At 41.2% G+C, this 25,245-nt stretch overlaps 1 protein-coding gene across 4 annotated transcripts in view; it reads right to left on the bottom strand.

Annotated features, from left to right (window-relative positions):
* The window catches only part of smg7 (SMG7 nonsense mediated mRNA decay factor), a 190,197-nt gene that overhangs the window by 60,758 nt on the left and 104,194 nt on the right, over positions 1–25,245 (bottom strand). For 3 of the 4 annotated variants that reach the window (XM_038794606.1, XM_038794608.1, XM_038794605.1), the window contains exons 10-14: positions 21,275–21,431; positions 17,776–17,846; positions 15,829–15,889; positions 6,441–6,560; positions 4,989–5,415 (exon numbers count right to left, since the gene is read on the bottom strand). In XM_038794606.1, the coding sequence (XP_038650534.1) occupies positions 4,989–5,415; positions 6,441–6,560; positions 15,829–15,889; positions 17,776–17,846; positions 21,275–21,431 (836 nt within the window). The remainder of the gene's footprint in view (positions 1–4,988; positions 5,416–6,440; positions 6,561–15,828; positions 15,890–17,775; positions 17,847–21,274; positions 21,432–25,245) is intronic. The other variant, XM_038794607.1, reaches the window with a different exon arrangement.

Genomic DNA, 25,245 nt, shown 5'->3' on the forward strand with positions numbered 1-25,245 from the left:
TTTGTTCCTGTTCCAGTGCCTCCCCATCCTTATCCCAAAGGCCTTTTTCAGGAGGGTCAACAGCAGTATCACGGGATTTGTGTGGGCGCATGGGACTCAGAGGGTTCGAAGAGTGTTCCTGGAGCGAGGCAGGGATAGGGGGGGCTGGCGTTGCCCAACCTCTGTGGGTACTACTGGGCGGCCAACGCAGCGATGGTGCGTAAGTGGGTAACGGACGAGGAGGGGGCAGCGTGGAAGAGGATGGAGGTGGTGTCTTGTGTGGGCACGAGCCTGGAAGCGCTAGTAACGGCGCCGTTGCCGCTCCCTCCAACGAGGTATACCACGAGCCCGGTGGTGGTGGCTACCCTCAAAATTTGGGGGCAATGGAGACGGCACAGGGGAGAAATGGGGGGCTCGATGGAGGCCCCGATACGGAGGAACCATCGGTTCGTCCCAGGGAGCATTGATGGCGGATTTCTGAGCTGGCGCAGGGCAGGGGTTAGGAGGCTGAGGGACCTGATTGTGGAGGGGAGGTTCGCGAGCTTGGGGGAGTTGGAGGGGAAGTTTGGGCTCCCCCCGGGGAGCATGTTTAGGTACATCCAGGGAGGGCGTTTGCCAGGCAGCAGGTGGAGGGGTTCCCCTTGCTGCCCCCACGAGGGGTGCGGGATAGGGTGCTCTTGGGGGTGTGGGTCGGAGGAGGGAGGATCTCGGACATATACCGGGTAATGCAGGAGGTAGACGAGGCCTCGGTGGAGGAACTGAAAGGGAAGTGGGAAGAGGAGCTGGGGGAGGAGATTGAGGGGGGGACGTGGGCGGATGCCCTGGAGTGTGTGAATTCCTCCTCTTCCTGTGCGAGGCTTAGCCTCATACAGTTCAAGGTGCTGCATAGGGCCCACATGAGTGGGTCGAGGATGAGCAGGTTTTTCGGGGGAGAGGACAGGTGTGCTAGGTGCTCGGGGAGCCGAGCGAACCACGCCCATATGTTTTGGGCGTGCCCAGCGTTGGGGGAGTTTTGGGAGGGGGTAGCAAGGACGGTGTCGAGGGTGGTGGGATCCAGGGTCGAGCCAGGCTGGGGACTCGCAATATTTGGGGTTGCAGTGGAGCCGGGAGTGCAGGAGGCGATAGAGGCCGGGGTTCTGGCCTTAGCGTCCCTAGTAGCCCGGCGGAGGATCTTGCTCCAATGGAAGGATGCGAGGCCCCCAAGCGTGGAGGCCTGGATCTCGGATATGGCGGGGTTCATTAAATTGGAGAGGGTAAAATTTGCCGAGGGGATGAGTACAAGGGTTTTTCAGGCGGTGGCAGCCTTTTCTGGACTTCTTGGCGGAACGGTAGGGAAATAGGCCGACAGCGGCAGCAACCCGGGGGGGGGGGGGGGGGGGGGGGGTAAGGATTGGGGGGGAGGGAGAACTGTGCACATGGGTTTGTGGAGGGTGCTATCTCTCTCTCTCTTTTCTTTCTCTTTTGTTTTTCTCTTCTTTCTTTTTCTTTGTTTTTGTTCTTTCCTGTTGTTTGAAGTTGCTCTTGAAGCTGGGGGGGTACTGTTCATGGGGGGTTACCGCGGTTGTATGTTAACAAAGTTAAGATGTTTATATTTTGTATTTTGTAAAAATTTCAATAAAAATTATTTATTAAAAAAAAGTGATGGCTGAGATGGCAGATGGACAATTAGGATATGGGCAGCAGAGTTTTGAATGAGCTGAACTTTTTGAAGGGTGGGACGTTGGCTGAGACAACATCACAGTTGCTTTCAACCTAATATCCTCTGTCGAAGTGTTGATTAGAACACCAAGGCTGTGAACACCTGGTTCAACCTGTGAAAGTAGTTGTCGAGGGGGACGCAATAAATAGCAAGGGCACAGGAATGGTGAATGCTAAAAAGAACAGCAGTCAGACAATAAGATAGGGAGGTTGAAAGAAGTGGTGAAAAGGTACTGGAGATTGACTTTGATACACACGTGGAAGCTGATCCAATGAGCAATCTTTTAGTGATATTGCTAACTGCAGCATGCATGAGGAGAACGGGGCCAATAACTAAACCTTTTTGGTTTCCAAATGTAATTGTGCAAAGTTATGGGGAAAATTATTGCAGAACATGACCCAGCAGCAGATAATTAAGCAAAGGCAATGCCATCAAGATGGGCAATGGATGAAAGGTATTAAAGGAGGGTGGTGAAGAATGCCACGCCAAAGATCCCAAAGGGACCAAGAAGAAATAATGCATCATAAACCTGGACATTAACTTTGAGGAGGTGGCGGAGGGGTTGGGGTTGCTGCTTTGAGATCGGGAAACTTGTTGGAATAGGCACCCCAAAGGTCGTGCCAAATTTAGCAGGAGCATGAATTAATATCTCACTTTCCTGGCTATAGCGATCCAAATTGTGAGGTTGGCTGATTGCATTAATTTGATCACCACTTAATGGGCTAAACTGCCTGTTTGATTGCCAGTGGGAGGGCTTCCTACTTGTGCGCAAGCCTGCTGACTGAAATATTGCGCGAGTACGCGATGCCATCGCAACGTGCACCGGACATCGTTTTGTGCAAATTTGCATGCTTCTGAGTTGGGCATCCTAAAATTCTGGCCAGAGACTGCGACTTTGGGTAGAGCCAATTTGACCCTGCAACAGAGATGTGATCAGAGAGAATCAAACAAAGCTGCAGAAAGGACAGTTTTTGTACGATTGTCAAGTTTTGAAAGGAAGGGACCAGGATTAGAGGTCAGAAAACAGCTTAAATGACAGCTAGCTTGGGCACATGAAGGAAAGTTGGGTGGCCAGCAGTTTAGTAGAAAGAACTGGGTCTCATGGGTGAGATGAACTCAGAAAGAGCATACGGCAACATGAGACAGAAGCTAGAGAGAAACAAGGGGTTAGAAAGCAAAGATGGAAACCAGGAGAGAGTTTTAACTTAGCGGTGATCTTGGCGCTGTAACAGGAAAAGGGGCAGGTGAACTGATGGTCTCAGTCTTGATGACAATGAAATCCACCAGTTTCTTGCACCAAATGGATGGAGGGGGCGAAGAAAAGTGTTTTAGAAGACAGCTGAGTAGATTAGAAAATAAACATATTTATCTTTGCCTTCGAGGGTGAATCCATAGTAGAGGAGATATTGCTCAAATTCTAAATTCTGAGCTTCAGGACAGTTTCTGCAAATAAGTTTCATAAACTAATCAGATTTGCACTGTAAATGATGCTATCTGCAAAAATACAAAGTTCAACAAAATAGTATCCATGTATTTTACAGACTAATAATAAAAATATGTATAAAGAGCATGTCCCTTTGCCTCTTTATGTATTTGCGGCAATACATCTGCCTACACAACCTTTCAATACACAACCTTTTGAAAGAAGGCAACAAATCATAGCATAGGAAGCTTACAAAAAACAGAAAATCAAAAAGTTTAGAAAGCACATTCTAAGGGCAGCACGGTAGCATTGTGGATAGCACAATTGCTTCACAGCTCCAGGGTGCCAAGTTCGATTTCAACTTGGGTCACTGTCTGTGTGGAGTCTGCACATCCTCCCCGTGTGTGCATGGGTTTCCTCCGGGTGCTCCGGTTTCCTCCCACAGTCCAAAGATGTGCAGGTTGGGTGGATTGGCCATGATAAATTGCCCTTAGTGTCCAAAATTCTATGATTAACCTAGGACAAAAGTTCGGCACAACATCGTGGGCCGAAGGGCCTGTTCTGTGCTGTATTTCTCTATCTATTTCTCTATCTATCTATCTATCTAATGGGGCACTTCAAAAGGCAACATTTGTCGCAAATATAAACTAGAGTGCCAACACAGGGAGTTCACAACATTCTATAAAGTATATTCCCCATAGAATTTCTAAGAGTATTGTGTTTATCATTTTATGTTTCTTAACGCTTTAAATCAGACTTAGACTTTGTAATAGTCTTCTACTAATATTAAGTTCTACCCCAGTGTTATCTTTTAACTTTATGGAATATGGTGTCTTCCCTCGTCTACTTTTAAGGTTCAGCTCAGTCTAAAGCGCAAGGAATGAAAATTGTATTTGCTAGCAAAACATAATGTTCCCAAAATTTATAGTGCTTTTAATGAAACCAATTAAATGGAACCAGCATTAGCACCAATATTTACACTTTTAATACTACCACCATACAATTATGATCCATTTCACAAAGTAATGAGAACTTAAAACACCTTAGGAAACATTCAATAATCATCAGCACAGTCACCCAACAGACAGAAGGGCAGAGATTAAAAGCCTTACTTAAGCACCTAATTTATTGAACAGAGGGAGTGCTATACTGCCAGAGGTGCCATCTTTAGCATGAAAGGATAAATCAATATCTTAGCTGCTTAAGTGGACCTAAAAGATCCCGATCACAATAGCCTGGGCCAGTTATTCTTCAGCCACTAAAACAGCTGATTTGTTCACTTTTCATTTGCTATTTGCAGGACCATGCTGTGCACACAAATGTGGCAGCTGTTGGTCTACACAATGCTTGGGTTTCAAAGATAATTCATTGGCTACAAAGTATCATGAGACATTTGATTTGAGAGAAGCGCTGTATTCTTTTCAGTATAATTGGGTGTTTCTATTTCAAAACAGTCCAATCTATTTCAAAACAGTCCAGTTAAACAAAATGTAGAGATGCCGGCGTTGGACTGGGGCAAGCACAGTAAGAAGTCTTGCAACACCAAGTTAAAGTTCTTGCATGCAAAGTATCGTTTTGCATCATTGACTTTGTCTATATGTGTTTCTGGAGCCCACCTCTTCATTCACCTGAGGAAGGAGCTACACTCCGAAAGCTAGTGATTCGAAGCAAATCTGTTGGACTTTAACCTGGTGTTGTAAGACTTCTTACAGTTAAACAAAGATCACCCACATGGATAAATTTAATACTGCTTTCGGTTTTCAACCTGCATTTCATCCAATGCCCCTGAAATTTTAAAGTATACTTAAGGGCAATCTTTTTGCAAATTGAAGATATGACTTCTATTACAAAAACCATAGATTTCAAATTCAAGAAGTGACTCCCTACCTGCACCGCCACATTCTGTTTCCGTGCATGTTCCAGGTTCTTCTCCTGATTGTTTTTCTTTGGTTCAGTCTTTCTCTTATTGCTGTCTCTTTTTACATCCATTTTGTTTGCAATATCATTTCCTTTGTTATAGTCCCATCTATCCTTCATGCCTTCTTTCAGGTGGTGATTCCGATTCGGTTCTCGTGGTTTAATATTCTCCTTGAAGGTAACCAGTTTTTCACTACTTTCCGAACTGTTACTCTGAGTCTTGCCTGAAGACAAGACAGATTTTAGACCTTGACCAACTTCGATGCTGCTAGGTTCTGAAAAGGGAGGTTCCAGCAAGATCAGGTTATCCTTTGATTCAGAAGATTCCTCATTAACCAGTTCTGGGATGTCAGTTACAAATAGTAGTTTTCCTTCTTCATTTTTGCTCTGGATAAGTCTGAGAAGGTAACATACATTGTGAACAAATATTTGCACAGAACTTGCTTTAGGGCCCTAGAAGGGTTAAATTATGAGGACAAATTGTATGGACTTGGTTTTTATTCACTTGAGTATAGAAGATTAAGAAATGATTTAACTGTGTCTAAGATGATGAAGACAATTTGATGGGGTAAACAGAGAACTAGTTCATGTGATGGAAGAGTCCAAAACAAAGGTACATAATTTTAAAATTGTAGATAGGTCATTCAGGGGTGATGTGAGGAGTCACATTTTCACAAAGGATAGTGAAAATCTGGAACCCTTACCCCAAAGAAAACTGAAGATAGGTCAATTGAAAAATTCAATAATACTGATAGATTTTTCTTAGATAATGTAATATGTATTGTGGAATCAAAATATGTTGGGAGACATGAGCTAGTCACAACTTGGTCAGCCAGCATTAAAACAAAACAAATTGAAACTTGACCCTTTCCATTAATGCACCATACTTTCAATTGTACTTTTTCCTGTTTTCTCAACCTTCCCATCCTGCAGGCACTGATACCTTGCTGGTGTACAATTCCATAACCCTTTAATGTCTGGACCCAGTGTGAGCCTTGCCGGAGAATACTAGAAGGCTTTTTGTCTGGGACAAGCCCAATGCTCTCCTTAACCACTGGCATAGGTATGGAATTCCAGCAGGGGTAGCTAGATAGTGATCAGGATCAGCAAACTGACACCCAGGAACTGAGGCCAACTGTGGACATCTCAATTAGATCATATAACTCAGTGCGAATCAGAGATCAAACTAAAGACCTTCCTGATCTGTAAGGCTCAGACACCATTGGATAAACTTGCTGAGTCATCAGGGAGCAGCCATTGTTTGGTTTTGAAATTATGAAAGTAAATTAAAACGTTAAAATGCAATTGATTCCAATCTTCTTTCCTTGGTTAAAACCACTGTCAGCCAATCCAAGTGGTGGACATTTAATTTATTCATGTAAGTACAGTGAATTTTAAATCTTCATATTGGATACAGTATACCTGGAATGATTTTCTGCTATCCACTTTCCCAAAGCAAGCAATCGCTGATGGCGTGTCCTTAGTTGCTGCCCTTCCTTGTCTCCCACTATTCCTTGGTGCCCGCTCGAGAAATCCAGATTTCTTTACAAGAATGAAATACATCAACGTATAGAGCATCTTGAACAGATTCATTACACGAAACAAAACAATGGAAGTAAAAAAAATCCTCAAACACAAGCATAAATGATAACCAAAATACAGTAACCAAATAACTTCAGCAAATGGAGAAATTTGGGGGAAAAATAAGCAGCAAATGGAGAAATTTGGAGAAAAAATAGGCCATGCAAAGAACCAAGAAATGTGTCATCTATCTTTAGAATCCTGTTTCTCTCTCTTTTAAAAAATAAAAGGATTGCATTTTAAAGACACCTCTGCCACTCATCCTCTAAAGTCAGAAAAATATTAGAACACAGTTAAGAAGTCCAAAAGGGTAAGCTACAGCTACATATGAAGATACATGTGTGACTGACAGTCCACGAGGTAATAGGAACCCAGCATGTGCAGGAAGAGGTCCGGGGGGGAGGGAAGAGGGAAGAGGGAAGAGAGAAGAGGGAAGAGGGAAGAGGGAAGAGAGAAGAGAGAGAGAGAGAGAGAGAGAGAGAGAGAGAGAGAGAGAGAGAGAGAGAATGCTCTCCAAAGGTGGTGCCAGACCTGCATATTTCCAGCAGTTCCTCTTTTTATTTCAGATTTCTAGCATCTGCAATACTTTGCTCGTGTGGCAGAATAAAAAAGCTTCAGCTTTGTGGATTTATAATTATAGGTTTGAGAGAGAATATACTATGCAGATCTGAGCGAGAGACTAGTCAGTGTATTAGCTACCAAGGCAAGGGATGTTTCAATCAGCTGGATAAAATGTGTTTATGATCCTTGACTAGACCCTCCCAAGTCCTTGGTAAGATCCAGTTAGGGACCAATAACCTTTTGATTAAAGTGAACAAAATTTGAGATCCAAGAGATTTGTGAAGAGAATAAAGCGACACGATTTCACAGGTTTTGAACAAATTAAAATAAACGGCTACACAAGGTCAGGAAGATAAAAGAACCTACAATATATTTTTTTTACACTCAAACATTCAAGGTTTAAGAGGAGGTACACGTGAATTAACAAGCAAATTGTGGTCGAACTCTCACTGCATAATAAAATGACAGATGTGACCAAGACAGATCCCATGGATTTCCCAGCAAGCCACCCAGACATAAATGTTGAGTCAACTAATCTAATTGAAACTCTGACTCAGGATCTCAGGATTCCAGTCTTGACCTTTGAACTTTCTCCAAATGCCGCTCCAATTTTGATGGCCTCAATGACAGCCCAGCTTGAGGGTTTCAATCTCATCTGCTGAGATTTTGTTCTGCCGGATTCCTAAATCTGCATTCCAACAGGAACTCAAGTACACCATCAGTATTTTGGCCATGACGAGCAGAAGGCCAATGTTCAAAGGGGTATCCTTGCTCCTGACGGCCTGGAGTACGGAGCCACCAATCTTCTATTGCCTCCTTCGATCACCAGGGCTTCTCCAGATCTCTCTTCAATTGCTTGGGCATCTCCAAAGCCCCCTCTACACAAGATCTGCCAGCCACAGCCCTTTTTCTTCTTGGAGCTTCTTTATTTGCTCCTCTGGCTTCTTGACTGGGGCCTCACCCAGTACCCTTGCCCTTTTCCCTGTCTGGAATTCTCGACTATGGTGCTCCACTCCTGGGTCTATGATCAGGTTTTCATTCTCTTTTTTCCTTTTTGCAAAAGCGTCCTGGGCCCACATTCAGCCCAAAGAACTTCAAAACACTGGACAGCCACACACACACAAAATCCACACAGACTGTCAGGACTTGAGTTCTCTATTCCCATTACACAAGAATGTAAGTTGGATCTCATAATAGCAAGGGGAGGGAGACATGTCAGTTATGATCCATATTAGAATAAATGACATACGAACAAGAGGTCGTCCTGCTGAGTGTGTATCAGGAGTATCAGTCTGGCATTAACTTGAATAGCAAGAACAATCTCAAGATTGTAATCCAAGCCACATGCTGGTTGACTTAGATATAAATAGATCAGGAAAGTCAAGCAACAAGTCAAAAAATGTGAGAAGTACATCACAGGCAGCGTAAGGGGGTTACTGAAATAAAAACTATTGGCACAAATGCACATAGCATAAAAAACAAAAAAAAGTTAGATGACCAAATCCAACTGAAAGGATATGAATTGGTAGCCATTCAAGGCTTGGATGCATGCTAGGCATGATTGGGAACTAAATGTTCCAGACCATAGGATCTTCAGAAAGGACAAGGAAAATGGGAGGGATGTAGTTACCTCGGTACACGTGACAATAAACAAATCCAATCCAATAATCAAGGTTGGAGCATTTGCAACCATCTTCAGCCAAAAGTGCCAAGTGATGGGCAGCACAGTGGATAGCACTGTTGCTTCATGGCACCAGGGTCCCAGATTGGATTCTTGGCTTGGTTCACTGTCTGTGTGGAGTCTGCACGTTCTCCCTGTGTCTGCGTGGATTTCCTCCCACAAGTCGAGGAAGACGTGCTGTTAGGTAATTTGAACAGTCCGAATTCTCCCTGTGTACTAGAACAGGCGCCGCAATGTGGCGACTAGGGGCTTTTCACAGTAACTTCATTGCAATGCTAATGTAAGCCTACTGTGACAATAAAGATTATAACTTCCTCCAGAGATTCCCAGCACCTCAAATGCCAGTCTTCGGCCAATTCAACTCCCTCCACGGCATATGAAGAAACAACTGTAGGTACCGGATACCGGCAAAGGCCATGGACCATGCCAATATTCTGGAAATAGTACTGAAGACTTGTGTTCCAGAAGTAGCTCGACTACAGGGGCTGGTTTAGCACAGTGGGCTAAACAGCTGGCTTGTAATGCAGAACAAGGCAGCAGCGTGGGTTCAATTCCCGTACTAGCCTCCCCGAACAGGTGGCAGAATGTGGCGACTAGGGGCTTTTCACAGTAACTATTGAAGCCTACTTGTGACAATAAGCTATTATTACTACGAAGCTGTTCCAGTACAGCTACAATACCAAAGTGGAAAATTGTCAGGTTGTTGGGTTACGGGTATAGGGTGGATACGTGGGTTTGAGTAGGGGTGATCATTGCTCGGCACAACATCGAGGGCCGAAGGGCCTGTTCTGTGCTGTACTGTTCTATGTTCTATGTTCTATGTCCTGTCCACAAAATGTAGGACAAATCCAACCCAGCCATTGCCCTTGACAGCAAGGTGGCATTTAATGGAGTGCAGCATCAAAAAGAGTTAGCAAATTTGAATAAGGGGAAAACTCACCACTAGTTAGAATCACACCTAACATAAGGAAGGTGGTTGATGCTGCTGGTAGTCAACCATCTCAGTCATAGGATATCACTGCAGGAATTTCTCAGGGTAGTGTCCTCGGCCCGAACACCAGCCACCTCAATGACCATTCCACCATAAGGTCAGAAGTAGAGGTGTTTTCTGATCTTTGCACACTTAGTACCGTTTGCGATTCCTCTGACACTGAAGCAGTCCATATTCACATGCAGCAACATTCAGATTTGGGCGGATTAGCATTCACACCACACAAGTACCAACTAATGAGATAATCTAACCATTTCCCCATTACAACAGCATTATCATCAATGAATCCTCCACCAATGTCATCCATGGGGTTACATTGACCAGAAATGGAACTGGACCAGTCTGTGTAAATACCATGTGGCTGTAAGTGCAGCTCAAATGCTGGAATTTCTGTGGCAAGCAACTTCTCTCTCGACTCTCCAAAGCCTGTCCAGTATCTACAGGGCATAAGTAGATGCCTGATGTAGATGCATTTCTGTCTGTGTGGAGTCTGCACGTTCTCCCTGTGTCTGCGTGGATTTCCTCCCACAAGTCGAGGAAGACGTGCTGTTAGGTAATTTGAACAGTCCGAATTCTCCCTCTGTGTACTAGAACAGGTGCCGCAATGTGGCGACTAGGGGCTTTTCACAGTAACTTCATTGCATACAAGTAGATGTATTTTCCAATTGCCTGGATCAGTGTAATAACACTCAAGAAGCTTGACATCATCCAGAACAAAGCAGCCCACTTAATTGGTACCTCACCCCCCACCTTAAACATTTTCTCCCTCCACTATCAGTACCCAGTGGCAGCAGTGTGTACTAACTACAAGATGCAAAGCAGCAACTTTCAAGGCTACTTCGATGGCATCTTCCAAACCACAACTTCCGTAACCTAGAAGGACCAGGGAAGCAGGTGCACGAGAACTTACCAACTGCATGTTCCCACCAAAGCCACACATCACCCTGACTTGGAACTGTCAAGAGTCAAAATCTTGGAAGTGACTGTCTAACCGCACTGTGGGTGTACCTATGTGACATGACCTGCAACAGTTCAAAAAGTCAGCTCGCCTTCTTGAGGGCACTTAATGTTGGCAATAAAGCAGGTACAGCCAGTGATGCTCACATGTTATAAAAGAATGAATAAAAAATAAAGCCACAGTTCATCAGCAAGAGACGATACTAAGATGGAAGCAAATGCAAAAAAAGTGAAATCCAAAGATTGGGATAACTAAAAATGGTGCAAAATGCAATATGAATTAAAACCTTGCAAACTATATCAAAACTGCCAGCAAAATGTTGATAAACATATTGAGAAAGCATGTGGCAAGGAGCACATTAAAAGCAATACAGGTTAAACTATAATGGACAATAACGAAATGACAGATTTGTTAAATAAGTATTTTGTATCTGTTTAGATGGTATAGGATGATGATAAAATATTACGTGTACGTGTACAAGGAAATGTAAAATAAAAGGTGAGGAAATTAATAGATTTAATAAGCTTAAATAGATATGAAGGTTGACAAATCGCTAGAACTTGGTCGGTTCCAGCTTCAGGTATTAAAAAAAAATGATGGAACTGCAGCTGAGTTTGTAATAATTTTTCATAGTCCTCTAGATTCAGGATTGGGAAATTGCAAATGTCATTCTATTATTTAAAGCGAGGGGGAACAGAGGTATTTGATAACTTTCCATAAAAAAGGTCATCAAATCGAATTGAAAGTAACCCGAGGCTACAGACTGAAAATTGGTTGAGAGGTCAGAGACACAGTAAGAATAAGGAGAATAAAATATACTCTTGATTGGCAGGGTGCGACATGTGGGTGCAACAAGTGTGTTCCCCGGAGATCTGTACCATACACATCAATGACTTGGCTGAAGGAGAGTTATATATACGGGTTTGCAGATGACACCAAGTTAGGAGGAACAGTAAGTTGTGCAGATGGGAGCACAAGGTTGCAAGGGGACATAAACAGATTAACCGTATGGGCAAGGCTGTGACAGATGGGAGTTCAATATGTACGAATGTGAGGTATTCACATTGGGTATAAGACAAAGCACTACATTTTCTAAATGACAAGGAACGAGAAATTGCAAAGGAGCACAGGGAATTGGATTTCTAGATGTATAAATCACAATTCTACAAGAGATTCAAAAATTTATTAACAAGACCAACAAAAACTTGGCCTTTGTTTCGTTTCAAAGAGGCTGCAATACAAAGGGAAGTTACACTTCAGTTATATGGAGCCTTGGTCAGACTGCATCTGGAGTATTACATTCAGTTTTAGTCATTCTACTCCAGAAAAAGGCATGCTAGCGTTAGAGTGGGTCCAGTGCAGATTTATGAAAATTATACCATGGTTTAAAGGGTTAAATTAAGAGGGCAGGATGCATAAACACAGGTTGTATTCCCTCAAGTTTAAGATTACTTGCGGTGCTTAAATTTCTGAAAGGGTTTGTCGGAGTGGTCTCGTGGGGAAATCAGGAAAAAGGGGACATAATCTTACAATTAGAGCAACTTTGCACTGGAATGAAACAAGGAATCACTTTACTTCACAAAAACGTTGGGGAAAATGTGGAATTCTATTCTCTAAAAGAACTGGATATTGGGTCAGTCAAACTTTGAGACTGATAATCATAATTTTTGTTATTAGTAAGAGCATCAAGGGATATGAAACAAATGTAGGTAAATAGAATTAAGGTACAGATCATCCATTATCTAATTAACTAGCAAACAGGCTTGAAGGATTACATGTCTTACTCATGTTCTGGTGAAGAAGCCAGATTATTTTGTATATAACCTGAAATGGTCAACGGTCATTGCCAAACACGATAACCTATTCTTTTAAATTAAATAAATCTGCTAAACAAGCTTCCACTGATGCCTTTAAAATCATAACCATTTTATCTTACATTGAGACATTGAGTTAATATTAATCTTTCAGATGGCAACTTACTTTCTCAGCATCTCTAGCACTGTGTATATAAAATGTTTATAAATCTAGGTTTGATCACTCTGAACCGTAATCTAGCAGCAACAAATTAACAAGAATGTATTCTGGACTCGATGGATGACATGTAAAAAGGTCTCAATCTCACTTGTCTTCTTTTCCAACTCTCTTATTTAACCCCAGTAAGTTACTTTTTTATCTAAACTGTTTCACCATTAAACAGACAGGGCAGTCAAAATATAAATCAGAAAGGACCAAACACAATACGACGGCACAGTGGTTAGCACTATTGCCTCACAGCGCCTGGGACCTGGGTTCGATTTTGACCTTGTTTGCACATTCTCCCTGTGCCTGTGTGGGTTTCCTCCGAGTGCTCTGGTTTCCTCCCACAGTCCAAAGATGTGCAGGTTAAGTGAATTGACCACATTAAGTTGCCCCTTAGTGTCCAGCGCTTAGGTGGGGTTATGGGGATAGGGTTTGGGAGTGAGTCTCGGTGGTCTATGAGCAGGTTCTATGAGCCGATGGGTCCCCTTCTGCACTGAAGGGATTCTATGACTATCCCTTTCTATACAATATATGCTCTAGTTTCATCACTCACCTATAGTTTCTCTATGGAGGTGAAAGCAAGCGGCTTAAGAAGGTCTTTAAAAAGACATGTTTGTGTGCAAACAGTGCTGCAGTGTTCTCTTTCAAGGAAGTCTAGTTGTTTTTAAACTGTTAGTAAAAGACACCAAAACCAAAGCAACACCTTTCTTGACTACACAATTAGAAAACTACACAGGATTTGTCTTCCATTAACTAATTACACAGAGATGTCATTTTTTTTTTTTAAATAGTCCTGGGTAGATTCCAAAACATGGCAACAGTTCCAGTGACTAGTTATTGATTAATGTAACCATGCACTCCTTTTTCTTGTCCCCATGCCAAGGTTGGTAACCAAATCTGCTAAAATTCCAAACCTCTGTTGTCACCATTAAGATGCCATTAAATGAAGCTGCCTCCCCAGCAGCAGATTCTCCAAGCCAATAATGCAGGTCTTTACAAACATCAATAACCTGCTCAGATGGGAAATGATAAAAAAAAACTGATTTCAAAGATTTAAGATATTATTGAAGCACTCTTTTCAAGAAGGACAATTCATATGGTCACAAAGTGCCATTCAGATGAACTGTTTGAAGGTCTATTCCAAAGGCACATAACTTGCAGTTATATAATACCTCTTTGTGTAGAGGATCCCATGTTCCTATATGTCCAAGGCATCAGATATCCAAGGGGAAAAAAAAGATGTAAAGCTAATGAAAAGATGTCAGGCCCAGTTATCAAAAGCCTGGTTAAGAGATGGATTTTAAAGAAAGTCCGAGGAGGTTGCAGTGTTGGAATATAGAAAGATTTAAGCAGAGAATTCCAGAACGTGGGGCTTAGGCATCTGAATGCATAGTTATCAACAAAGTAAAGATGGATTGCACAATTGGTGGGAGTTAGAGAAACAGCAAGCTGGTGAGATGGGATTGTACCACTGGAGGAGCTTCAAGGGAGGGCCAAGGCCATGCATGGATTTAAACATAAGGATAGGAATTTTAACTGAAGATGCTAGAAAACCATAAAGCAACGTAGGTCAGCAAAAATTGGGGTGACAGACATGCAGGCCTTGGTGTGCAATAGAATACAGGTTGCAGAGCTATAGATAAACTGAAGTTACAGAGGGTGGAACCATGAAAACAATGGGGATGACAAAGATATGAATGAGGGTGTCCGTGGCAGTTGAGTTAAGGTCTTGACAGAGGCAGGTTAGAGATAGGGGCAGGCATTCAAGATGGTGATTATAAGATCTGAAACCAGGTCAAATAAGACACTTGGGAATTTGAATGGATAAATTAGAAGATAGACGACTCTGCAGTCGGAAAATATTTATATAGTTAGTTCACCAGAATGTGAGAAATGTTACATTATGAATGAGAGGTTAGTTAAAAGGTCCAATAAAAGTTGGACGTTTAGCTGTTGCCTTAATAATTATTTTCACTTGTGATAATTGCACATTGGAAGTAATGAAAGCAGTGCAATTTTATAATTTTGCAACCCTAGAATAAAATCTGGGGAGGGAGATTAGTTCTGATTCTTACATTTTCATTCAATTCAGTGAATGAATTGTTGCACCAGCAAAACACATTGAATTCAAACACTGTTAAATAAAATCAGCATGATTCTTTTGTATGTGTAGAAGTTTGTCACTGACTTTTACCCTGTTAACTTCTTAAAAAATAAGTGTTGAGATGAGGTTCATTAACCCACATATGTAGGCAAGATAAATACAGACTTGTATGATATACAGGGGGAAAAAAATCTCCACTAGTCAGCGAGTCTACAACTTAAAACTTATTCTAATCTCCAAGTGCAGAGTGTTGCTAGAATTTTCTAGTAAAGGCAATGGGAGAAGAATCTTTATGAAAGCAAAATATGGCCCATGTTGAAAATCTGAAAAAACAGAAAATGCTGGAAACACTTAGCAGGTATGGCAGAGAGAGAAATATAGTTAACATTTCAGTCTAAGGCTTTTCATCAGAAGCTGTTTTCACATGCTTGAAATGGTAATCCTTTTTCTCTCTCAATAGATGCTGCCAGAATTACTAAAGCTGTAACAGCTTTGTAAAAGGGACGAGAAAAGGTATGGCGAAAAAGCAGAGAAATGAATTTATCTGAAAACTATGGTCTCCTTCAGTACTGCAAAACTTTATGATTCAAGTCAGATCAGAGCACCCAAGGAATTGAAATTATGGTGTGATAATTAATTTGAAGCTTGTCTTTAGAAGGTGTTCTGTGCTCAAATATTTCAAATAATTCATTTGTGATAGCAGTAGATTAAAACTGTGGAGGACAGGGACTTGTTCAAAATATAGTTTGATTTTAGGCTGGTTGTGTTGGTACGAGATCCTTGATGGGCCAAAATTTTTCATCTTTTTCCTGTACATTCTTATGAAACTAGTCACAACAAAGTAGGCTTTCTTTAAAAGGACCATGCCAATCAAGTGCATGTTATAATACACTTATTAAAAAAAGGTGTATTTACCTTAATGAAGGTCTGAGTGCAAGAAATCCCTGCAGTTCAAATTCTTCAGGCAGAGGAGTTGCTGTAAAGGGGATTGGAAAGAGAAAAAAAAAGGGGAAATAATAGTATGAGGCAAATATTTTCAAAGTTTAGTCATTTAACCTTTGTTTTGGACATTTGCAGAATCGTCTCCTATTCAGATTATAAAAATCAACTGGAAACTCTTAAAGAATTTCAAACATGTATTATCATAGAATTTACAGTGTAGAAGGAGGGTATTCGGCCCATCGGGTCTGCACCGGCTCTTGGAAAGAGCGCCCTACATAAGTCCACACCTCCACCCTATCCTCGTAACCCAGTAACCCCAACTAACCATTTTTAGGACACTAAGGGTAATTTATCATGGCCAATCCACCTGCACATCTTTGGATTGTGGGAGGAAACTGGAGCACCCGATTGGAAACCCACGCAGACACGGGTGAACATGCAGACTCCAGATAGACAGTGACCCAAGCCATGAATTAGTTTAAGAATTTCACTCAGTAATTATGGAAACATTTATGTGAACATTTGTGTCATGGCAGAGAAGGGATAACAAACTTTTACTTAATCTCTCTCTTGCAGTATAGTTCTACTCAGATGCAGCTAATGGCAATGTTACCAAAGCCAATAGGAATATCCAACATATTTTGGGAAAGACTCTTCTATATGGATTTCTCAGTTAGAACATAGAACATACAGTGCAAAAGGAGGCCATTCGGCCCATCGAGTCTGCACCGACCCACTTAACCCCTCACTTCCACCCTATCCCCGTAACCCAATAACCCATCCTAACCTTTTTGGTCACTAAAGGCAATTTATCATGGCTAATCCACCTAACCTGCAAGTCTTTGGACTGTGGGAGGAAACCAGAGCACTCGGACGAAACCCACGCGGACACGGGGAGAATGTGCAGACTCCGCACAGACAATGACCCAGTGGGGAATCGAACCTGGGTCCCTGGTGCTGTGAAACCACAGTGCTATCCACTTGTGCTACCGTGCATTCGGTTCTAGAGCATTCACATGCTGAGAACATCAAAAGCTGCTCAAGCTGGTCATAGGCAAGATCCCCTTTAATTTAGTATCCAATAATCCAGGGAACAGGGTTTCTTTAATTGCAAACAGCGAAAAAGAGGTGGTTTAGTGTTAATAATAATCGCTTATTGTCACAAGTAGACTTCAATGAAGTTACTGTGAAAAGCCCCTAGTCGCCACATTCCGGCGCCTGTTCGGGGAGGCCGGTACGGGAATTGAACCCGTGCTGCTGGCCTTGTTCTGCATTACAAGCCAGCTGTTTAGCCCACTGTGCATGTTATTAGACAGGTTAAAAAATGCATACATCTTCCCTCCTAAATTAATTTGTCAGGATTGATATTTCTTCAGAGCTTCTCCCTAAATTTTCATTGTGGAGGCAAGGACAGACTATGTCACTACATTTTCTTCTTCAAAATAGTTACAATGTTGAAGGAAAACGGCCCAATACAGAATTGCAACGTTTGAGGGGAAAACTGCCATTGAATAGTTCTTGGCCATCTCTAATCAATCAGATCAAGAGCATATTTGCCTCTCAGCCCTCAAGTGTTTGGTCTGGACAACAAAGAAGTTTCAAAGAAAAAATAACCCAAGGTGGAGGAAAACAAAGTGCTTCAAAATAAAGTTATACCATTTACGTCTGAAAGATTGAAACACAATATTATCACAGTAGTTCTTCAAGTGTTTGGCCTTACTCAGAATCATTAAATTTCAATGCAGACATGTTTCCACGTTTGTGACTGCTCAGTAATTTTAAAACATACGGAATCAAAATTACCTCACCTTCCAATGAAAGTTTTTTAGGCTCTACAGTGTAGAGTCTACACAATGCATCAATTTTTTCCCTTAATGTTTAGAATTAATTGTTCATAATTTCAAAAGCAACAAACCTTACCATTTAAATCAGAAAGGTCATCTTCCTGCGGATGAAAGCTGTTCAGCAATGATACAATCCAGGGCCAAATGCTGATGGAAAAATGCAAAATTGTAATGAAATGAAATTGCAATTCCGGGTGTTACACATCCTACTACCATCCAGATTGGCAAGTCCGTTCTTGAGAAAGAACATGGGAAAGTCTTAGAATCGAGGAAGAGAAAAATGACTATCACATTAAGTGGAAAAATACCAATGTTGAATGGATGTTTTGGCCACCCTGTCTAAGGTGATACACAAAAGCTAAGAGTAGTAGACAACGCTCTGGCACCTCAAACCCACTGCTTTCAATAAGATATAGTTGATCCTTGATCCAAATTCCATTTTTGCACCTCATTCCCCTGCTCCTCAATTTCCCAGGGGTCTAAAAATCTATCGCTCTCAGTCCTGAATATACTCAATGACTGAGCATCCATAACTCGCTGGGACAGAGAATTCCAAAGATTCACAACACTCTGAGTAAAGGAATTTCTCCTCATCTCAGTCTTAATTGATCAACCCCTTCTCCTGAGACAAAGCTCCCTGGTTCTAAACTCTCAACCCACCTGCAGATTCCTTAATGAGATCAATATTAATTCTTCTAAACTCCAGCAAGTATAGGCCCAATCGACTCAACTTCTCGTAGGACAACGCACTCATCCCAGGAACCAATCTAGTGAACCATTGCCGCACTTCTTCTGAAGTATATTCTTCGTTGGGCAAGGAGACCAAAATTGTGCATTGTATTTCAGGTGCAATTTCAGCAAACTCCTGTGCACTTGGCAGCGGGATTTCCTTACCCTTGCATTCCAGCTCTTTGCACTAGAGGCCAACATTCCATTTGCATTCCTAACTGCTTGCTGTACCTACATGTTAACTTTTTTGTGATTCACATACAAGGATATCTAGATCCCTCTGAATCACCAAATTCTGCAGTCTGTCTCCATTTAAAAAATATTCTGCTTTTCTATTCTTTCAAGCAAAATGTATTTCCCACATCATGCTCCACCTGTCACTATATCCACTTATTCAACCTATCTACATTCCTTTGCAACTCCTTTGTGTCCTCATATCAAATGTCCCACTCAGCTTTGTATCACCACAAAATCTGGTCATATTACTCTATACCTTAATCTAAGTCATTAATCTAGTTGTAAAAAGCTGTGTCCACAGTACTGAGCTTTTTGACAATTTTCCAGTTTTAGTGATAATTGCCCATTTATTCCTGCTCTCTGTCCATTAATCTGTATTCTATTCATGTTAATATATTACCCCTCCACTTTCTCCCAGAAGCCCTCATCTTATCCAACAATCTTGTGTGTCACTTTATGGGATACCTTTCAGAAATCTAGATATACATCATCTACTGATTCTCCTTTATCCAGCATCAGTTAGGTCACAAAAATCTTTCAGACACTATTCCCCTCCATAAAACCTTATGATTATGCAGAGAAGAAGTGCCTTGTTAACATCTCTTTAATAAAATTCCTTCATTTGCCCAACAGTTAATGCCAAGTTAATTGGTTCATGGTTTCCCATTTTCTCTCTCCCTCCTTTTCTTGAATAGTTGTGTTACATTTGTTACTTGCCAATCCTCTCCACTGACATTGATTACTTTTAAGTTCCTCAAACTCATGATCCCTTGCTTTCACTGTTTTTGGTGAGCTTTTTGTGTCTTCTATTGTGAACATGAAGGGGACAACCTTTATGTTTGCTACTCTCTCAAATGTGTGGAAGCCCTTGCAATGTTTTTATTTTTATTGCTAGCTTTCTTTCATGTTCATTTTTTTCCCTTTTAGACATCTTTGGGTCATCTTTTGCGAGTTTCTAAAAAATATATCAATTCTCAGGCTTACAACTATTCTTCACAACATTATTAAATCTCTCTTTTAATTTAATGATATTATTAACTTCTTTAGTCAACCACTGGTAGATCACTTTTCCCATATAGATTGAAATGAAATGTATTTTTGTTGAAAACTTTGCATTTTTAAAATATGTTTTCCATTGCTCATTTACCTCAATACCTTTTAATATATTTTCCCTCAACATTAGCCAATTTGCACATCATATACATGTACGTGGCTTCAAGTGTGTCACTCTCAAATGTGATGTGAAATTTATCATATTATGGTCACTCGACCCCATACCAATAAAATGTGTGTCTCATTACACAATAGAAGACCTCTTACAAATCTTTAACCCTGGTTGGCTTCACCAGGAGGCTATTTCAAATGCATTCTATGAATCTGCCCATCAGACTACTTTTGTCAATTTGCTTTTCCAAATCTATATGAAGATTGAATTCTCCCATGATTATTGCATTATCTTTCATCATTTTCTGATTAATAGTCTATCTAATTGTACAGCTTGCGTTAGAGGCCTGTAAATTTTTTCTCAGCAGTGTTTTCTGTCCATTATTATTCCTTATCTCTAAACAACCAAAACAGGTATAGCACAGACCAGATACGGGCACAATAGTATTGTGGTTATGGTATGGACCCTGACCCTGTTTAAATTTCACTATGGCACGTTGTAACTCGTGGGCTGGTGTATAAAAATGCAAAAACAAAAGCGGTTGCATTGTTCTGAAAACCTAACTGGATCAGGATTATCTTTTAGGAAAGAGAACCCACTCAGACTTGCCAACACCAGTCCCAATCCTAATGAAATGGCTTCACAAGCCACCAAATTATTAGATCAATTATGGATGGCATTAAATTCAGTCCCATCAATGTTACCTATGCCAAGAACAAATTAAAGTAGTAAAACTCTCAAAGTGCATCTCGTCTTCAAACAACTACTTCCATACTGCGCTTGTGGAATATTTTATTTCCCACATTAGCCATCCTTACAGATATTCAGAGCTCACAATTTAACACCAACATACACAAAAATGTGAATATCAGCAATTTATGAGGAACATAAAAATTTAAATAGCAGTAATTTATAGAGAAATGTGAACATCTTTGTGCTGCTCTTATTGGGAACAGGGTTGTGACTATCTAAACTCACTTCACATGGGACTGTTACAGCCAGTTCTAGAAGTGAAATAGCTGAATATGAACTCCCGATGAATATCTGTATCTTTCCATTATTCGTAAACACTATTAGACAAAATAAATAATGATGGTCTGTGGAAGAACATATTGCTCCAAATGAAACCATTAACTACCAAAATGCTTGCATGCATGATGAAACTCCCAACAGATTCATAAATCAACTTATGAATGCATAAGCAGAAAGGTGGACTTCAATATTCCATCCATGAACCATAATATGGGTCTAAATATTAATCCATGAACCATAATATGGGTCTACATTTAAAACATGTTTAGAAGAAAACTGTACATCATCAATGCAAGACAAAGAGGGTTGGGGGAGAAGAGGAAAAGAGGGTGTATTTTCTATCTTCAGATCACTTAAAAGGCTTATTATTGAATATATTAAATTTGACTAGTTCTTCAAATTGAATACTTACTACTGTCTTTCTTCTAATGCACTCTCCTGAAAGACATTGGGTCTCAGTTTCAGCCAATCCAACGAAACTTTGACAGCAGGTAGTGGGCATTCACCCAAGGTTTCTTTAAGGTTCTCATCCTGTAATGCACACTTGCACATGACTCCAAGAAAAGACACTGGAAAATTATGGGAAAATTGATGCTCTTTAAAAAATTGAAAATCACACTTGTCTTCATTTTATGCTGATTTCATTGGAATAATTTAAATTAACAAAATTAAATATAAGCTTCTCTTGGTGAAGTGATGAAATTAAGTGATTCAAGTGGGTGCAAAGCCTAGATTGTCCCTAAACTACAAGCCTCAAGGGCAACAAAACAATGAATGATATATATTTTCTCCATTTCCCAAGTTTTTATAATTATGTTCGGAGGAGATTAATTTCAGATTTCCAGCAAGCCAGTTTTCCAGAAAGTCTGGCTTCACGTACAGAGTCTTAAATTTGACATCAAGAAACTTCTGACTACGTTGGGTATGATCAGACACTCCAGACTGCTTTTACAATTTTGGCCTACGTACCAAAAACATTTCAGTTAATCTTGTAGACAGACTCATCAGTCAGGGCTCAGTTGTAGCACTCTCATCAGAGTCCAAAGATCATAGCGTTAAAGCCTCATTGCAAAATCTAAGCATACAATCTAATTTATACCTCAGTGCAGTATTGAGCAAGTTCAATTACAAATTGAGCTGTCTTTGAGGAAAGATGTTAAATTGAAATCCCATCTGTCCTTTCACATGGATGTAAAAGAACTACATGAATGAGTACAGGGCAGGCACTGTGGTATGAGGTGCTGCGGAGGGTGAATACCTCAACCTCGTGCGTGAGGTTGGGATTGATACAGTTGAAGGTGGTGCAAAGGGCACATTTGACGAAGTCGAGGATGCACTGGCTGTTTGAGGTGTGTTTGAGGAGGTAGAAGATACTTGCGAACGGTGTGGGAGGGGCCCAGCTAATCATGTGCACATTTTCTGGTCCTGTCGAAAGTTGGGAGAAATTCTGGGATCGTTTTTCAGCACCATGTCAGCAATCCTGCATATAGTCGGAGCCGGGTCTCCTGTGGGCCATATTTGGGGTGTCGGAAGTTGCAGATGGGGGCAGATGTTTTAGGCTTCGCCTTGTTGATCGCATATAGGCGGGTTCTGTAATCTAATGGAGTTCTGACATCTCAAGAAGGTAAATTTGTCCAAAAGGGGGCAAACAAGGGGCCAAAAAAGATGGGGTTTGTTTATTTTACATTTCGGAGAGCTAGTTACTGTCAACTGTTTGGCGGGCGGGGGGGGGGGGTTAGTGCAGAGTTTATTGTATTGGGGGTGTAATGTTTTTGTTTTGTTAAATGTTAAAATGCTGAAACTTTGAATCAAAATACTTTTTTTTTAAATGAATAAATACAGGCAGTTCTCCTGATGTCTTGGTCAATATTCATCCTTCAACCAGAATATATAAAAAAGATGATTACCTGTTCATTTACCTCATTGTTGTTTCTGTAATTTTGTTCAATGCATTTACATATATTACACTTCATAAGCATATTGATTTTCAATTGCTTGGGTTGTCCTGAGCTTGGATAACACACTATATAACTACATGCATTATTTTCTTGAGACACATTCTAATATATCTCAGGTCTTGTGGCACTCAAAAGACACCTTTAGACTAAAATACAACATGGCTGTCTAACAAGCAGTGTTGGACGGCACGGTATCACAGTGGTTAACACTGTTGCTTCACAGCAACAGGGTTCCAGGTCTATTCCCAGCTTGGGTCACCGTCTGTGCGGAGACTGCACATCCTCCCGTGTCTGCATGTGTTTCCTCTGGGTGCTCCGGTTTCTTCCCACAAGTCCTGAAAGACGTGCTTATTGGGTAACTTGGACATTCTGAATTCTCCCTCTCTGTACCCGAACAGGCGCCGGAATGTGGTGCTTTTCACAATAACTTAATTGCAGTGTTAATGTAAGCCTACTTGTGACAATAAAGATTTTTCATGATCTTATTTTGCAAAGCAAAAGATGTAACAATGGGCGAGTTCAGTATAAAACAAATATCAATTAGAAGGCATATCACTAGCCCTTTAATTGTAGAACTAAGTGAGCAAGGTGACTTTTAAGATCATTTCTGGAGTTTTCAGATCAATAGTTGCCACTGAAATTTCCAATTATAGTTAATATTTGGAAAATTGGCAAGTTGCATGTAGTTTCGTCTTTAATAAGTTTCCGTTCATCAATTATTTCTCTCTTCCCCCAAAACCTGCAGGATAATTTGCATGTTTGCAATTAACCTTCAAAGGGAGAGAAAAACATTCAGTTGGCTAATTGAAACGTGAAATCTTTATTATAAATTTATTATAAATTCCTAAGAAATTTAGCAACATTAATTTCCACTTATAAAGTATGTCCAAATACAAAGTTATTGCATGTCTACATTCTGATTTAAGCATATTGCCTCAATAGAAATACTAATTAAAACACAAGCCAGAAATAGATTAGTGTTTTACTGCACTTTTGCATCTATATGAAACCACCAGCACTGTGTGCCTGAAATGCTTCCCCTCACTCCAATGCGACCCAATGGCAATAAAAATATAAAGAATGCATGGACACCTGTATAGCTAGTCTTTAAACCACACTGCACTGAAGGAAACATTGATTTCACATTCTGGCAACAGATTGCTTTGAAGTCCGTAGAACCATTCGGTCCATCTTGTCCAGCCAGCCCGAGGGCATCTGGGTGCCCTTTCTAATCCCACCTTCCTGCAGCATTTAAAGGTGCAGATCCAGATACTTTTTAAGAAGAGTTTAGGGTCTCTACCTCCACCACGGGCAGCAAATTCCAGACTCTCACCATCCTCTACGTAAAAGTTCTTCCTCATGTCCCCTTTACACCTTCTGCCACATCTTGAATCGAATACTAATCTTTATTATTGTCACAAGTAGGCTTACATTAACACTGCAATGAAGTCACTATGAAAATCCACTAGTCGCCTGTTCGGGTACACCAAGGGAGAATTCAGAATGTCCAAATTACCTAACAGCACGTCTTTCGGGACTTGTGGGAGGAAACCGGAGCAACTGGAGGAAACCCACGCAGACACGGGGAGAACGTGCAGACTCCGCAAAAAGACTCGAGCCCCGATTCTGGGACCCTGCCGCTGTGAAGCAACGGTGCTAACTACTGTGCTACCGTGCCACCTGAGGCACTGTGTTAACCTATGCCCCGGGTTCTAGAATCCTCCACCAGGACAAACAATTTTCTCCTGTCGAATTCTTTTTTTCCAATAAATGGGCAATTTAGCGTGGCCAATTCACCTTCCCGGCACATCTTTTTGTGTTGTGGAGGACCCACGCAGACACAGGGAGAATATGCAAACTCCCCACGGACAGTGACCCGGAGCCGTGATCGTACCTAGGCCTCAGTGCCATGAGGCAGCAGTGCGAACCACTGTGCTAATTTATGTCCCCTGGGAAATAATTTTTTTCCTGTCCACTCTATGTCTTCCCCTCATAATTTTGTACACCTCAATTAAGTCACACCCCCAGCCTTCTTTGTTCCAAAGAAAATAACCCCAACCTATCCAATCTCTCCTCGTAGCTACACGTTTCTAGCCCTGGCAACATTCTCGTAAATCTCCTGCACTCTCTCCAGAGCAATTAATTCCTTCTTGTAATGTGGTGTCCAGAATTGCACACAATACTCAATTGTGGCATCGCCAGTGGTTTATACAATTTCGACAGTGTATCCTTACTTTTACATTCTACACCTCGGCCAATGAAGGACAGCATTCCAAATGCTTTCTTTACAACCTTGTCGACTTGAACTGCTGCCGTTAGGGACCTGTGTACGTCTGCGCCAAGATTTCTCACTTCATCTACCCGTCTTAGTATATTCTCATTTATTGTGTTTTCCCTAAAACTGTTTGACCTCCCAAAATGAATG

Source organism: Scyliorhinus canicula, chromosome 4 (assembly GCF_902713615.1).
Source record: "Scyliorhinus canicula chromosome 4, sScyCan1.1, whole genome shotgun sequence".
In the NCBI taxonomy this organism is placed as follows: Eukaryota; Metazoa; Chordata; class Chondrichthyes; order Carcharhiniformes; family Scyliorhinidae; genus Scyliorhinus; species Scyliorhinus canicula.